General features: G+C 34.8%; 2 protein-coding genes across 2 annotated transcripts; both read left to right on the top strand.

Annotated features, from left to right (window-relative positions):
• Window positions 1-627: 627 nt before the first annotated feature.
• Window positions 628-4,746, top strand: LOC147390349 (G-type lectin S-receptor-like serine/threonine-protein kinase At1g11410). Its single transcript, XM_086457841.1, has 9 exons — window positions 628-634; window positions 2,168-2,284; window positions 2,434-2,622; window positions 2,808-2,966; window positions 3,051-3,259; window positions 3,336-3,546; window positions 3,669-3,906; window positions 4,013-4,160; window positions 4,281-4,746. The coding sequence occupies exons 1-9, from the start codon at window positions 628-630 to the stop codon at window positions 4,590-4,592; spliced, it is 1,590 nt and encodes a 529-aa protein (XP_086313967.1). The 3' UTR covers window positions 4,593-4,746.
• A 4,596-nt stretch (window positions 4,747-9,342) lies between these two features.
• Window positions 9,343-13,169, top strand: LOC147390348 (G-type lectin S-receptor-like serine/threonine-protein kinase At1g11300). The gene is made up of 8 exons (XM_086417313.1): window positions 9,343-10,680; window positions 10,870-11,028; window positions 11,112-11,320; window positions 11,397-11,607; window positions 11,736-11,973; window positions 12,080-12,227; window positions 12,349-12,660; window positions 12,751-13,169. Exons 1-7 carry the CDS (start codon window positions 9,408-9,410, stop codon window positions 12,655-12,657), a joined length of 2,547 nt encoding a protein of 848 aa, XP_086273439.1. The 5' UTR covers window positions 9,343-9,407; the 3' UTR covers window positions 12,658-12,660; window positions 12,751-13,169.
• Window positions 13,170-14,196: the final 1,027 nt, after the last annotated feature.

The raw sequence follows: 14,196 nt of genomic DNA, 5'->3' as shown, positions 1-14,196 counted from the left end.
GAAACATACATTAAAAGAAAAATAAGGAGTGAAGAGATAAATGCTTTTTTTATTATTGATATTTGCTTGAAATTGGCGTCAATGCCTTGCTTACAAAGCTAGAACAATAACTAAAACTAAAACCTAAAAAATTGATAAAAAGAAAGAGAAAGAGAACAGGAGATGGGAGATGCCTTTTTACTCTGGTCTGGTCTCTATTTATATAGCCAAATTAATGTTTCTTAAGCCAGAACGTTCGTGTACATCAGCAAAAAACCAAATCCAAATATATTACGTCAACAATCAAGCCCTCATAATACTGCACGAATCATGAGGTTCAACTCATTGACTTCATCGCGCTACGACCTTAGTGGGCCCAATGGGCCTGCTTTTTTGTCTGATTCCTTATCTTGGGTTCTGGATTGTAGTAGACTCTAGCAATTCGTCTGATTTACTTCTTTTTGTTCCTCGTGCCTTTAACTTAACACAAATTAATCCAGAAATCAAAATAAATTCGAAAATAACAAAAACATGGACTATGAATGCATTATCTCTAATTAGGGGATTTAACATGTGTTTTATATTTAAAGTTTCTATAAATAGGGCCTTAGAATTGATTTTCTAGGCCCTGATCAGTACATGTGCAGGATGGCTGGTATGTGCAGCTTACTAAAGAAAGAAAAAAAAAAAAGCAGTCACCAACGCTTAAATTTAGAACTGGATCCAAGGGCAATAGTGTATGAACCATATCACAACACTTAAATGGAGTCAAAATTTGGTGGCTCGCAGCTGCTCTTAAAAAATTTAGCCAAAATTTACGTTCCACGTATTTTTTTGGTCATCTGATTTGAAATCATTAAACTAAATAATCAGAGGAGATTAGTTGATTGTTTGAACGTTTAGGATTCAAAAAAAGTGCCCATGCTTTAGTTAAGAAATTCAAAGTTATTTCTCTCTCTCTTTCGTCTAGTCTTCAATCTCGAGAAAAGACTATCCCAGAAGTTCGTCATAGCTTGCCGAACTAAACTAATTATTTAAGAGAAGCAAGTGTGGACATAGTCAAAGTTTTACTAGAAGGCAAACTCAAGTGAGGGTAAAACGACTTCTCATCAATCTCAGTGGACCCTCTTTGGATTTGTCCCAAATCAGGGGTAGCTTGTTTTGGGTTTGGCGCATTTCCTATAACATGCTTGTATGATCCTGGAATATGGGTGTCCGATCCTTATGTACTAATTGGAAAAGTACAATCGGTAAATCCCGTATGGAAAGTCTTTTTTTTTTAGACCCGAGGTATCCAACATTTTAAAACATCCGCTAATCTTCAAGGCATGTGTAGTCTCTGCTTTTCATGCTCAACTTTCTAGGATAAGTCGTTGAGTGTGGCCTCTAAGGTGGGATTAGAATTCAAGACCTCCACTTCTTGAGGTGTGATCTTGGTCATCACAATAATCTTTGGGGGTTAAGAAGTCAGTCTACTTTGTCAATACCATAGTTTTAAAATGGAAATTGCTAAACTGACTTCCTACAACATTGCAGTTGATGGGGGTGGAGTGTGCAGAACCATATATGTTTTTCATCGAGATACTAGTATTGTACACTGAGAGAAAAGTCAATGTTTCTTTATAAACATAGAGTTATAAGCAGAGATGGAATTAGTAAGGAGCAGAACTTTGAGACACCCCTATATTTTTAACTAATAACATGTCCCATTTGTCCTCACACCCCTCAATTTTTTTTATTGATGACATTGACTCTTGACCGCGCTTTCTCATATAATAAGTGGCAATGACCTAAAATTCCTTTTTTTCAACTTCTAATAAAAAAACTTATGAATTTCTCCTTGGAGCCGATTCTCTTCGAGTTCTTCAACCATACAGCTAACCATAGATTGCCCCCCTCTACAAGAAAATCCTGACTCCGGCCCCGGACGGCTCTTTTGAAAGTACATATTTCATTGTCAAAATAATAATTTTGCTGCAATGTTAGAGTTGACATTTTCTAGTAAAGAGTCTGAGTCTCTGAGAATGAGAGCGAGAGCGAGAGAGAGAAAGAGAGATTGATTAGTCGATTGTTCATTTTTTTTCTTGTTTCATCACGAATATGTGCTAAGTCTAAATGAGAGGTACTATGGGCTTGTTTTCTTGTATCATTTTCTTTATCATTTTATCTTTCTTCCAATTCTCTTTAGCCAAAGATACAATCAAACAAGGCCAATCAATCAAAAACACAGAGACCCTTGTATCCTCTGGTGGAAACTTTGAATTGGGTTTCTTCTCCCCTTCAAACTCAAAGAATTACTACTTGGGTATATGGTTCAAGAAGATTCCACTACAAACTGTAGTATGGGTTGCTAACAGGGGCTCCCCATTAACATCCTCAAGCTTTCTAACAATCAAGACATGTTTTCACAGATTCTTAATGTGAAATTTCCCATAAATTTGAGATCTTTGACAGTTGGGAGTGAGGAAGAATGCAAGTTTGCTTGCTTGCACAACTGTTCTTGTGGTGCTTATGCTTATGGATATCATGGGTGTTCTACATGGGATGGAGATATATTGAATCTGGTTCCACTTGTTGATGATCATAGTGTTGGAGGGAATCTCTATCTTCGACTTGCTGCTTCCGAGCTTCCGAATTCTCAAGGTAAGATGTACTAAAAGGTTTAGTTGGGTTGTTGTAGATGTTATAAGTGCATTAAATCTCAAATTCTACATAGAGTTCGGTCTGTGGATATTATAACAATATTCTCTGAATTTTGAGTCTTGAATTCTACATAGTTTAGTGTGTGTGATGGTTATTCTTGGAATAACAAAAAATGTTTGATTCAGGAAACACGATTCCTTCATCAACCGAAGGAAAGAAGACTTCATTTTCAGATTCGGGGACTATCCGCTTATGGTTAATTGTAGCACTGCCTATTGTTCTAGTAATTCTGATTTCAATAGCCTTCATGTGTCGTCTTTGGATAATAAAACTCAACCGAAAAGGTTTGTATAGCACACTATAGCCCCAAATGAAGGAACTACTTTCTATATCTTTGGAAGTAAATGAATTTCTTACATTTGAAACAGAGGAGAAAAAAAGCCAAGATTTGTTATTGTTTGATTTGGCTATTGGAATTAAAGCAACATATAGTGAACAAGTTGATAGTAAGGTTGGGAAAGGTGGGACGAACGATGTTGAGTTGCCGTTGTTTAGTTTTGCAAGCATAATTGCTTCTACAGGTAACTTCTCTGCTACAAATAAACTTGGAGAGGGTGGGTTTGGACCTGTTTACAAGGTACCATTTAATCATTCAAACCATATTACTTTAGAAACATAAACACTTTTAAATAAATTAATGATCTTTATTTCAGGGCAAATTGCTAAGGGGACAAGAAGTAGCAGTGAAAAGGCTTTCGAGAAAGTCTGGACAAGGATTTGAAGAGTTTAAAAATGAGACAACTCTTATTGCCAAGCTCCAACATAGGAATCTTGTTAGGATCTTGGGTTGTTGTATTGAAGATGGAGAAAATATATTGATCTATGAGTACATGTCCAACAAAAGCTTGGATTGCTTCCTCTTTGGTACTAATTTGTTGCATTTTCGTAAATTTTATATTCAATTTCTCTTTCTATATATGGTTGTATGCGTCATATATTTACCAGCTCTTTTATTATTATTATTTTTTTATGTTTAATTGCTTTAGATCCCACTAAAAGAGAGTTATTAGATTGGACAAGACGCATACACATTATTGAAGGGATTGCTCAAGGACTTCTTTATCTTCATCAATATTCTAGAATACGAATCATTCATCGTGATCTGAAAGCCAGTAACATTCTTTTGGATGGCGATATGAACCCCAAAATATCAGATTTTGTTCTTGCAAGAATTTTTGGAGGGAACGAGTCACATGCAAATACAAAAAGAATAGTTGGGACTTAGTAAGTACAGAAAAAGAGTTTTAACTTTTGAAAACTTTTCATACATGTCGAACCATGCTAATAACCTATGTCCTACTACATGATTTTGTTGAATCGTGAAATACAGTGGTTATATGTCCCCTGAGTATGCCAACCGAGGCCATTTCTCTATAAAATCTGATGTCTTTAGCTTTGGAGTCTTGCTTTTGGAGATTCTGAGTGGCAGGAAGAATAGTGATTTTTGTATTTCCAACTCTCACAATCTCATTGCATGTGTGAGTAACTAAAACTGACCCAATTTTTATCTTAATGGAGGCCTTTATACCATTGAATTTGTTATGGATTTTATCTTGAGCTATATTCCACATTGAATTGATTTCTGTTTTTTGTTTTAGGCATGGAAGTTGTGGAATGGTAATAGAGGGATGGAGTTGGTGGATCCAATGATGGGCAATTCATATAGTATGGACGTGTTAACAAGATATATTAATGTCGCTCTCTTGTGTGTCGAAGAGAGTGCAACTGATAGACCCACCATGTCAGATGTTGTCTCAATGCTTAGCAATGGGCTTGCTACTCCTCTACCTTCACCTAAACATCACGCCTATTCAACTGGGCAAGTTCTGACGAATTCAAGCTCGAATACAAAGGAACCCAATCTTCGTTCAATAAACAATCTCACGATTACAGTGTTGGACGGTCGGTAGCAGGTCAGGCTTCCATGACAATTGGTTATAATGTGAGCTTGTGGGCTCTTTGTGTATGGCTACTTTCCTTACTTTTCTTTTTTCCCTGCACAGTAGGAATTTGAGCTAAAGGAATTTATAACTTTATGTTCAAATTCCTTGTTTATAAATTTCATTGACCCAAACCTTTTTGGTGGGGCAATACTTAGTAGTTCTTTTATTTATTACATTTAGCCCTGGATCTGTCAAAGAATTTGCAGAAGGTATCATGTCATGTCCTTCTATATTTTATTTTATTTTATATATTTTTCATTATGGGTTCTGTCTACGGCTGACGATGGGCTTTCGTTGAGCCAAAATACATCAAAATGAGTGTGATAATCTAACTCCCCCACGTGGCATGTCACATCAGGAGAGTATTTTAAATATGACATGTGGGGGAGTCAGAAAATCATTACTCTATCCAAATTTTCATTAACTTCTTAATGAATAATGATTTTCTCACAACCCCACATGACATATTCAAAATACTCTCCTGATGTGGCATGTGCTAGAACCATATATCTTTTTCCTTGGGATACACAATTGCACATATTTATGAGGATGTGTATCCCGATGCATAAAATCAATGGTTCTAGCACATGCCACATCAGGAGAGTATTTTGAGTATGCCACGTGAGGGAGTCAAATTATCACGACTCTTTGTTATTAATACAAAATTGTCTGAATCCAACAGTGTGGCACTATTGTTCCATTTCAAGCTATTGAACATCATCAACGTTGTAACAATCTCTGACCCTCTGAATATTGCAAGATTACCATTGTTGGTGATTGTTAGAAAGGTGGATAGGGCGTTCCTGTAGCAACCCATACTACAGTTTGTAGTGGAATCTTGTTGAACCATATATACCCAAGTAGTAATTCTTGGAGTTTGAAGGGGAGAAGAAACCCAATTCAAAGTTTACACCAAAGGATTCAAGGGTCTTTGTGATTTTGATTTCTTGGCCTTATTTGATTGTATCTATGGCTAAAGAGAATTGGAAGAAAGATAAAGAAAATAATAAAAGAAAACCATCCCATAACTGTATGGAAAATGACTTATAGATAGTTGGATTTTTGTGTTTGTAAGGTTGGGATCATGGTTGGTGGGATTGAGTATGAAAATAATATAACCACGTAAGAATGGTTTTCAACCCCATCAAGCCTAATTGACTTAGTCCTGTCCTAATGCACATGAGTTGAGTTGATTTTTTGGCCTTATACAAACATAAATTAATGTACTTTTTGAAGCCATTTAGAACTATTTCACGCTACTCTTGATCAAATGGGTTCAATTTCCATCTCAGTTGAAAAATAATATTAGAAATTCTTAGCTGCAAAATCATATATATATATATCTTTATTATTATAATGAGAGAAGGCGGAGTAGGAGTGTTAAAATTTGGATTTCTCAAATACCTCCATTTCACATTTAAATTTAATATAACCAAGGTCATTTTATTAAAAAATCAAGAAAATTGCAACTCATCAAGCCACCACTCTATAATTCTGTTGATTAGTTTTTAAAATTACAAAAATATCTATTTTATTGTGTAATCTTTAAAAAAATCCTTTAATAAATCTTTTAAATTATAAATAAACTTTTTTGATACATGTGCATTTGCACATGCCACCATCTAGTACAATATAATAGTGGATCAGACCGAATTGGATTGAGAAATATTAAGCAAGGTCATTTTAGTCAAAAATCAAGAAAATTACAATCTATCAAGTCATCATCTTATAATCATGTTGGTTAATTTTTAAAATTACAAAAATATTTATTTTACTGTGTAATATTAAAAAAATCCTTTAATAAATATTTAAATTACAATAAACCCTTTTGATACATGTGCGTTTGCACATACCACCTTCTAGTACAATATAATAGTGGAGCAGACCGAATTGGGTTGTGAAATATTATATAACACTAAAAAAATTCTAATTGAAAAGGGACTCTATCGATAGAGATTACAGCTCTATGGACCAGAATTACAATTTAGAATATTCCAGTCCTAAATTATATCAATTTCCTAAGAAGTTAAGCGCGTAAAGGGATTTTTAACTCCCAAATACAACTAACATTCAAATAAATTGGGACCCATTGTAAACTTATCCAAATCAGCTATTCAAATAAGGGGTGACTCGGCGAAGCATAAACCAACTCAAACAAATATTGAGGTGATTAGGTTGCTAGATGACTTAACTCGGACGCTTGAACAACTGAACTGGGAAATTTGAAGAAAAAAAGAGGAAGACTAAAACCCTTGGTCGTTCTACTCAAAATACGATCTCTTCAAATTTTTGAGGAAATTCGAGATTCCTTCAAAAAAATCTTTGATTTTGCCACTCAAGACTATCACCATCATCTTCATCAGAAATTGAGGTTGTTCTTGATGGGTGGGTTTTCAAAATCCCAAATCCATGTTTGTAGTAATCAACATAAGGGATTTTTATATATATATATATAAAACCCTCTCAAAACCCATTATCCAATCTAATTTTTCACACAATCTTCGGATGTTGGAAGCAGTAATACGCTGCATGAAGCTTGAAACCAGTGTGTTCCTTTGAATCCTTGCTAAAAGGTTTATTTGATGGAGTAAATCTTTTTAATGTAAGCTTCGGTAAAAACCTTGATGATGAGAATGAAGGGCTAAGAAATCTAATAGTATGTCTCTCATAGGTGCGACAAACTTAGCTTTGAAATCTATTTAGTTGAGCCCCAACATATTGAAATATTTAATGAGCTTGTCTTTAGCTAAGTAAAGTCAAACACTCCAACAACTCTTTCCAATTGCTTTGAATGCAATATAGTTGTGAAGCTAGTATCTTTTATTTGGAGAATGTACAAAAGGTTGATCAGATCCCGTACATCTCAAGTGCACTAAATTGATCCTATGCCAAGTTTCAACAGTACTTAGTTTGTTTAAAGCTAAATCACACCTCTCAGTTATGGTGCATCCCATATGATCCTCGTGATCAATACAAGGCTAAGAATCCAATTATTTTTCTTAGTCTATAAAAAAAAAAAAAAAATTAGGAATATATTTCCAAGCAATTCAAGGGAATTATTTTCTTGAGGATTGTCAAAAAAAAAAAAAAAAAAAATTTGCTTCTCACATCATATGCTCGCAATTGATCAAGTAAATCCTAAAAAAAAAAAAAAAAAATCAAGCCTTAAAGACAAAAGAAGTACATCTCAACGTTTAACTCACGGTGAAAATGGGTGCACCAATAAAAAGGTTATCTTCATTAAATAATCGTGCTTCTATCAACATGTTCAAGGACTTATCATTATTAGTTTTGCTTTCGACAACTCATCCTTGAAGGGGGCATTTGTGGGCAGTGAAAATTTGTGAAAATCCTCACAAATTTCATAAATTAAAATAAAGTCTTTAGAACTCATAAATGGATTCGCACATTCAAATTGGGCTCCGCTAATTGGAAATAAGCCTTCTAAAGATTTAGTTTTAGATTTTTGTATATAAAGTCTATAATCAAATAATTCAAAGTGGTCCATATTAAATATTAGGTTTTACACCTAAATGATGAGTTTGACCCAATAATAATCTATAGAATCCTTGAAATTGGATTTGAACAAGTTTAACTTTTAAATAAACCAATCAAATCTCTTTAGGTTGGGGTACAATTAGAAAGCTAAATTATCTTTAACTCTATAAATACAAGAACCTCCCTCATTTGAAAGGAGATTTGAATACTTTTTTTCAAAAGACAGAAGTTCTCCCTCTAGAGAAAAAGAAGTTTTCAAACCTTTTTTCAGAGACAAAGTAAAGTTCTTTAGAGATCCAGATTCTGATTAAAAAGAAGATCAAGTATAAAGCCCTTCTTCAAAAGTCAAGAAAATCTTCTCAATTGATAAAACGTGAAATCCAGAGTAAAGAAAATCAACAGAAATCTCTATAGAAGATCAAACACAAATAAAGTCATCGTCAAAGTAATTTTCTCAACCAATAAAATGTGAAATTCGGAGAGAAAAAAAGCAACATATATCACTATTTTGTATTTGACTATTAATCAGAGGAAAATACTAATATTTGTACTCCACTTTTTATCAAAATCAATAAAATCATTTACGATCTTATTTTACGAATCTCGAGATAGATTTGTTGAAATTTATTATTAATAATATGGTCCTGAAATATGGGTGTTCGACCCTAATGTAGTAACTGAAAAAGTAAAATCGATAAATTCTGCGTGAAAAGTGTTTCTTTTAGACTCGAGGTATCTAACCTCTTAGAACATCCATTAATCTTCAAGGCACGTGTAGTCCCCGCTCTTCATGCTCAACTTTTTGGGATAAGTTGTTGAGTGTGGCCTATAAGAGAGGATTAGAATTGAGGACCTCCAATTCTTGAGGTGTGATCTTGGTCTTCACTTAGATCTTGGGGGGTTAGGAAGTCAGTCTACTTTGTTGATACCATAGTCTTAAAATGAAAATTGCTAAACTGACTTCCTACAACATTGCCTTGTTGGGGGTGGAGTGTGCATCAAGATACTAGTGTTGTACAATCAGAGAAAAGTCGATATGCTCAACTCGAATGTCATAGTCAAGTCAAATTAAAAACTCGAAAGTTGATTTGTTTTCAGTCTATTGTCAAATTAATTGCATCTCAACCACATATTTCATTGTCAAAATAATACCATAATTTTGCTGCAATGTTGAGTTGACTTTTTCTAGTAAAGAATCTGAGTCTCTGAGAGAGGGAGAGGGAGAGAGAGATTAGTCGATTGTTCATTTGTTCTTGTTTCATCAAGAATATGTGCTAACTCTAAATGAGTGGTACTATGGGCTTGTTTTCTTGTATTATTTTATCTTTCTTCCAATTCTCTTTAGCCATAGATACAATCAAACAAGGCCAATCAATCAAAAACACAGAGACCCTTGTATCCTCTGGTGGAAACTTTGAATTGGGTTTCTTCTCCCCTTCAAACTCAAAGAATTACTACTTGGGTATATGGTTCAAGAAGATTCCACTAAAAACTGTAGTATGGGTTGCTAACAGGAGCTCCCCATTAACATCCTCAAGCTATCTAACAATCAAGAACAATGGTAATCTTGTTATATTCGATGGTTTAGAGATCGTGACAACGTTAACTTTCAGTATCTCGAATGGGAACACTACTGCCACACTCTTGGATTCAGGCAATTTTGTATTAAAAGGTGATGGAAATTTGGATATGTTGTGGCAGAGTTTCGATTATCCTACCGATACATTACTTCCGGGGATGAAAATAGGTTTAAATTTAATGACAGGCCAAGCGTGGTCGTTAATTTCGTGGAAGAGTATGGATGATCCAAATCCTGGGTCTTTTTCTTTGAAACTTGATTCTCAAGCTCTAACACAAGTTTCAATTTGGCAAGGAGAGGTCAGATACTGGTCTAGTGGTGTTTGGGATGGTAAAATTGTATCAGGTCCATTGAATGTATTACCTATTGTAAATTATACCTATATTACAAATAATATTGAGAGCTATTTCACCTATTCGATGTATAATACTTCTATCATTCATATATATTTTCTTGATTTTTCGGGGTTGCTCAAGCAGTCCATATGGTCGGAAGATTTGCAGCAATGGAAAGTACTTTGGTATGAGCCAAGGCAAAAATGTGACGTTTATGGTTATTGTGGGGCTTTCGCTTATTGCAATCAAAACACGTCAGTTGTATGTGGATGTCTTCATGGTTTTGAACCAAGATCGGCAAGAGATTGGAATCGGAGTGACTGGTCTGGTGGGTGTGTGAGGAGAACCGCTTTGCAATGTGGGAATACTAGTAACGCTGATGGAGAGAAATATAAAGACGGGTTTTCACAGATTCATAATGTGAAATTTCCCTTAAATTCGACATCTTTGACAGTTGGGAGTGAGGAAGAATGCAAGTTTGCTTGCTTGAACAACTGTTCTTGTAGTGCTTATGCTTATGGATATCGTGGGTGTTCTATGTGGGATGGAGATATATTGAATTTGGTTCCACTTGTTGATGATCATAGTGCTGGAGGGAATCTCTATCTTCGACTTGCTGCTTCCGAGCTTCCGAATTCTCAAGGTAAGAAGAACTAAAAGGTTTAGTTGGGTTGTTGTAGATGTTATAAGTGCATTAAATCTCAAATTCTACATAGAGTTCAGTCTGTGGATATTATAACAATATTTTTTCTCTGAATTTTGAGTCTTGAATTCTACACAGTTTAGTGTGTGTGATGGTTATTCTTGGACTAACAAAAAATGTTTGATTCAGGAAACACGATTCCTTCATCAACCGAAGGAAAGAAGACTTCATTTTCAGATTCGGGAACCATCCGCTTATGGTTAATTGTAGCACTGCCTATTGTTCTAGTAAGTTTGATTTCAATAGCCTTCATGTGTCATCTTTGGATAATAAAGCTCAACCGAAAAGGTTAGTATAGCACTCTATAGCCACAAATGAAGAATTACTTTCTATATCTTTGGAAGTAAATGACTTTCTTCAATTTGAAACAGAGAAGCAAAAAAGCCAAGATTTGCTATTGTTTGATTTGGCTATTGGAATTAAAGCAACAAATAGTGAACAAGTTGATAATAACGTTGGAAAAGGTGGGACGAACGATGTTGAGTTGCCATTGTTTAGTTTTGCAAGCATAATTGCTTCTACAGATAACTTCTCTGCTACAAATAAACTTGGAGAGGGTGGGTTTGGACCTGTTTACAAGGTACCATTTAATCGTTCAAACCATATTACTTTAGAAACACAAACACTTTTAAACAAATCAATGATCTTTATTTCAGGGCAAATTGCTAAGGGGACAAGAAGTAGCGGTGAAAAGGCTTTCGAGAAAGTCTGGACAAGGACTTGAAGAGTTTAAAAATGAGACAACTCTTATTGCCAAGCTCCAACATAGGAATCTTGTTAGGATCTTGGGTTGTTGTATTGAAGATGGAGAAAATATATTGATCTATGAGTACATGTCCAACAAAAGCTTGGATTGCTTCCTCTTTGGTACTAATTTGTTGCATTTTCGTAAATTTTATATTCAATTTCCCTTTCTATATATGGTTGTATGTGTCAAATATTTACTGACTCTTTTATTTATTTGTTATTATTATTATTATGTTTAATTGCTTTAGATCCAACTAAAAGAGAGTTATTAGATTGGACAAGACGCATACACATTATTGAAGGGATTGCTCAAGGACTTCTTTATCTTCATCAATATTCTAGAGTACGAATCATTCATCGAGATCTGAAAGCCAGTAACATTCTTTTGGATGGCGATATGAACCCCAAAATATCAGATTTTGGCCTTGCAAGAATTTTTGGAGGGAACGAGTCACATGCAAATACAAAAAGAATAGTTGGGACTTAGTAAGTACAGAAAAAGAGTTTTAACTTTTGAAAACTTTTCATACATGTCGAACCATGCTAATAACCTATGTCCTACTACATGATTTTGTTGAATCGTGAAATACAGTGGTTATATGTCCCCTGAGTATGCCAACCGAGGCCACTTCTCTATAAAATCTGATGTCTACAGCTTTGGAGTCTTGCTTTTGGAGATTCTGAGTGGCAGGAAGAATAGTGATTTTTGTATTTCCGACTCTCACAATCTTATTGCATGTGTGAGTAACTAAAACTGACCCAATTTTTATCTTAATGGAGGCCTTTATACCATTGAATTTGTTATGGATTTTATCTTGAGCTATATTCCACATTGAATTGATTTTTTTAATTTTTTTTTAGGCATGGAAGTTTTGGAATAGTAATAGAGGGATGGAATTGGTGGATCCAATGATGGGCAATTCATATAGTATGGACATATTAACGAGATGTATTAATGTCGCGCTCTTGTGTGTCGAAGAGAGTGCAACTGATAGACCCACCATTTCAGATGTTGTCTCAATGCTTAGCAGTGAGACTGCTACTCTACCTTCACCTAAACATCACCCCTATTCAACTGGGCACGTACCGATGAATTCAAGCTCGCATACAAAGGAACCCAATCTTCGTTCAATAAATAATCTCACGATTACGGTGTTGGATGGTCGGTAGCAGGTCAGGCTTCCATGATAATTGGTTATAATGTGAGCTTGTGGTCTCTTTCTGTATGGCTGCTTTCCTTACTTTTCTTTTTTTCCTATACAGTTGGAGTTAAATATGCACAACCTGGGTGGAAGACCTAGCTTTAGTAATGAAAATTTAAGCTGAAGGAATTAGTAACTTTATGTTCAAATTCCTTGTTTATAAATTTCATTGACCCAAGCCTTGTTGGAGGAGCTAGACATAGTAGTCTTTTTATTTATTACATTTAGCCCTGAATCTGTCAAATAATTTGCAGAAGGTATCATGTCATGTCCATTTATATTTTATTTTTTTCATTATGGGTTCTGTGTACAGCTGACCATGGGCTTTCGTCAAGCCAAAATATATCCAAATGAGTGTGATAAATCTAACTCCCCCACGTGGCATACTCTCTTGATGTGGCATGTCACACAGGGAGAATATTTTGAGTATACACGTGGGGGAGTCAGAAAATCATTACTCTATCCAAATTTGCATAATTTTTTTGATGAATAATGATTTTTTGACAACCCCACATGACACATTTAAAATACTCTTTTGATGTGGCATGTGCTAGAACCATAGATATTGTTCCTCGAGATACACAATTGCACATATTTATGAGGATGTGTATCCTGAGGCATAAAATCTATGGCTTTAGCACATGCCACATCAGGAGTGTATTTTGAGTATACCACGTGGGGGAGTCAGATTATCACGACTCTTATTAATACAAAATTGTCTGAATCCAACAGTGTGGCACTATTGTTCCATTTCAAGCTATTGAACATTGTCAACGTTGTAACGATCTCTGACCCATTGAATATTGCAAGATTACCATAGTTGGTGATTGTTAGAAAGCTGGAGGATGTTAGTAGGGCGTTCCTGTAGCAACCCATACTACAGTTTGCAGTGGAATCTTGTTGAACCATATATACCCAAGTAGTAATTCTTGTAGTTTGAAGGGGGAGAAGAAACCCAATTCAAAGTTTACACCAAAGGATACAAGGGTCTTTATGTTTTTGATTTATTGGCCTTATTTGATTGTATCTATGGCTAAAGAGAATTGGAAGAAAGATAAAGAAAATAATAAAAGAAAACCATCCCATAACTGTATGGAAAATGACTGATGGATTGTTGGATTTTGTGTTTATAAGGTTGGGATCATAAGTTGGTAGGATTGGGTATGAAAATATGGAACACAATATAATTACATAAGAATGCTTTTCAACCCCATCAAGCCTAATTGACTTAGTCCTGTCCTAATGTACATCGGTTGAGTTGATTTTTTTGGCCTCATACAAATATAAATTAATTTACTTTTTGAAGTCATTTAGATTTCATGCTACTTTTGAATTTTGATCAAATGAAGTCATTTATATATTTATTATTATAAAGAGAGAAGGTGGAGTAGAAGTGTCAAAATTTGAATCTCACAAATGCCTCCATCTTCACATTTAAACTAAATATAACTAAGGTCATTTAATTAAAAAATCAAGAAAATTGCAATCCATTAGACCACTACCTTAT

Source organism: Akebia trifoliata, chromosome 11, assembly GCF_017979445.1.
Source record: "Akebia trifoliata isolate Shusen 1 chromosome 11, ASM1797944v1, whole genome shotgun sequence".
In the NCBI taxonomy this organism is placed as follows: Eukaryota; Viridiplantae; Streptophyta; class Magnoliopsida; order Ranunculales; family Lardizabalaceae; genus Akebia; species Akebia trifoliata.
Note: the sequence above shows the minus strand (reverse complement) of the source record. Positions and strands in the feature narration are given on the sequence as shown.

Bases quoted from the DNA above. Each gene is read 5' to 3' on its own strand.
- LOC147390348 (XM_086417313.1), top strand. From the start codon at position 9,408: ATGAGTGGTACTATGGGCTTGTTTTCTTGTATTATTTTATCTTTCTTC. The intron at 11,321-11,396 runs GTACCATTTAAT...TCTTTATTTCAG, and splicing joins GGTTTGGACCTGTTTACAAG to GGCAAATTGCTAAGGGGACA. The intron at 11,608-11,735 runs GTACTAATTTGT...TAATTGCTTTAG, and splicing joins CTTGGATTGCTTCCTCTTTG to ATCCAACTAAAAGAGAGTTA.
- LOC147390349 (XM_086457841.1), top strand. The intron at 3,260-3,335 runs GTACCATTTAAT...TCTTTATTTCAG, and splicing joins GGTTTGGACCTGTTTACAAG to GGCAAATTGCTAAGGGGACA. The intron at 3,547-3,668 runs GTACTAATTTGT...TAATTGCTTTAG, and splicing joins CTTGGATTGCTTCCTCTTTG to ATCCCACTAAAAGAGAGTTA.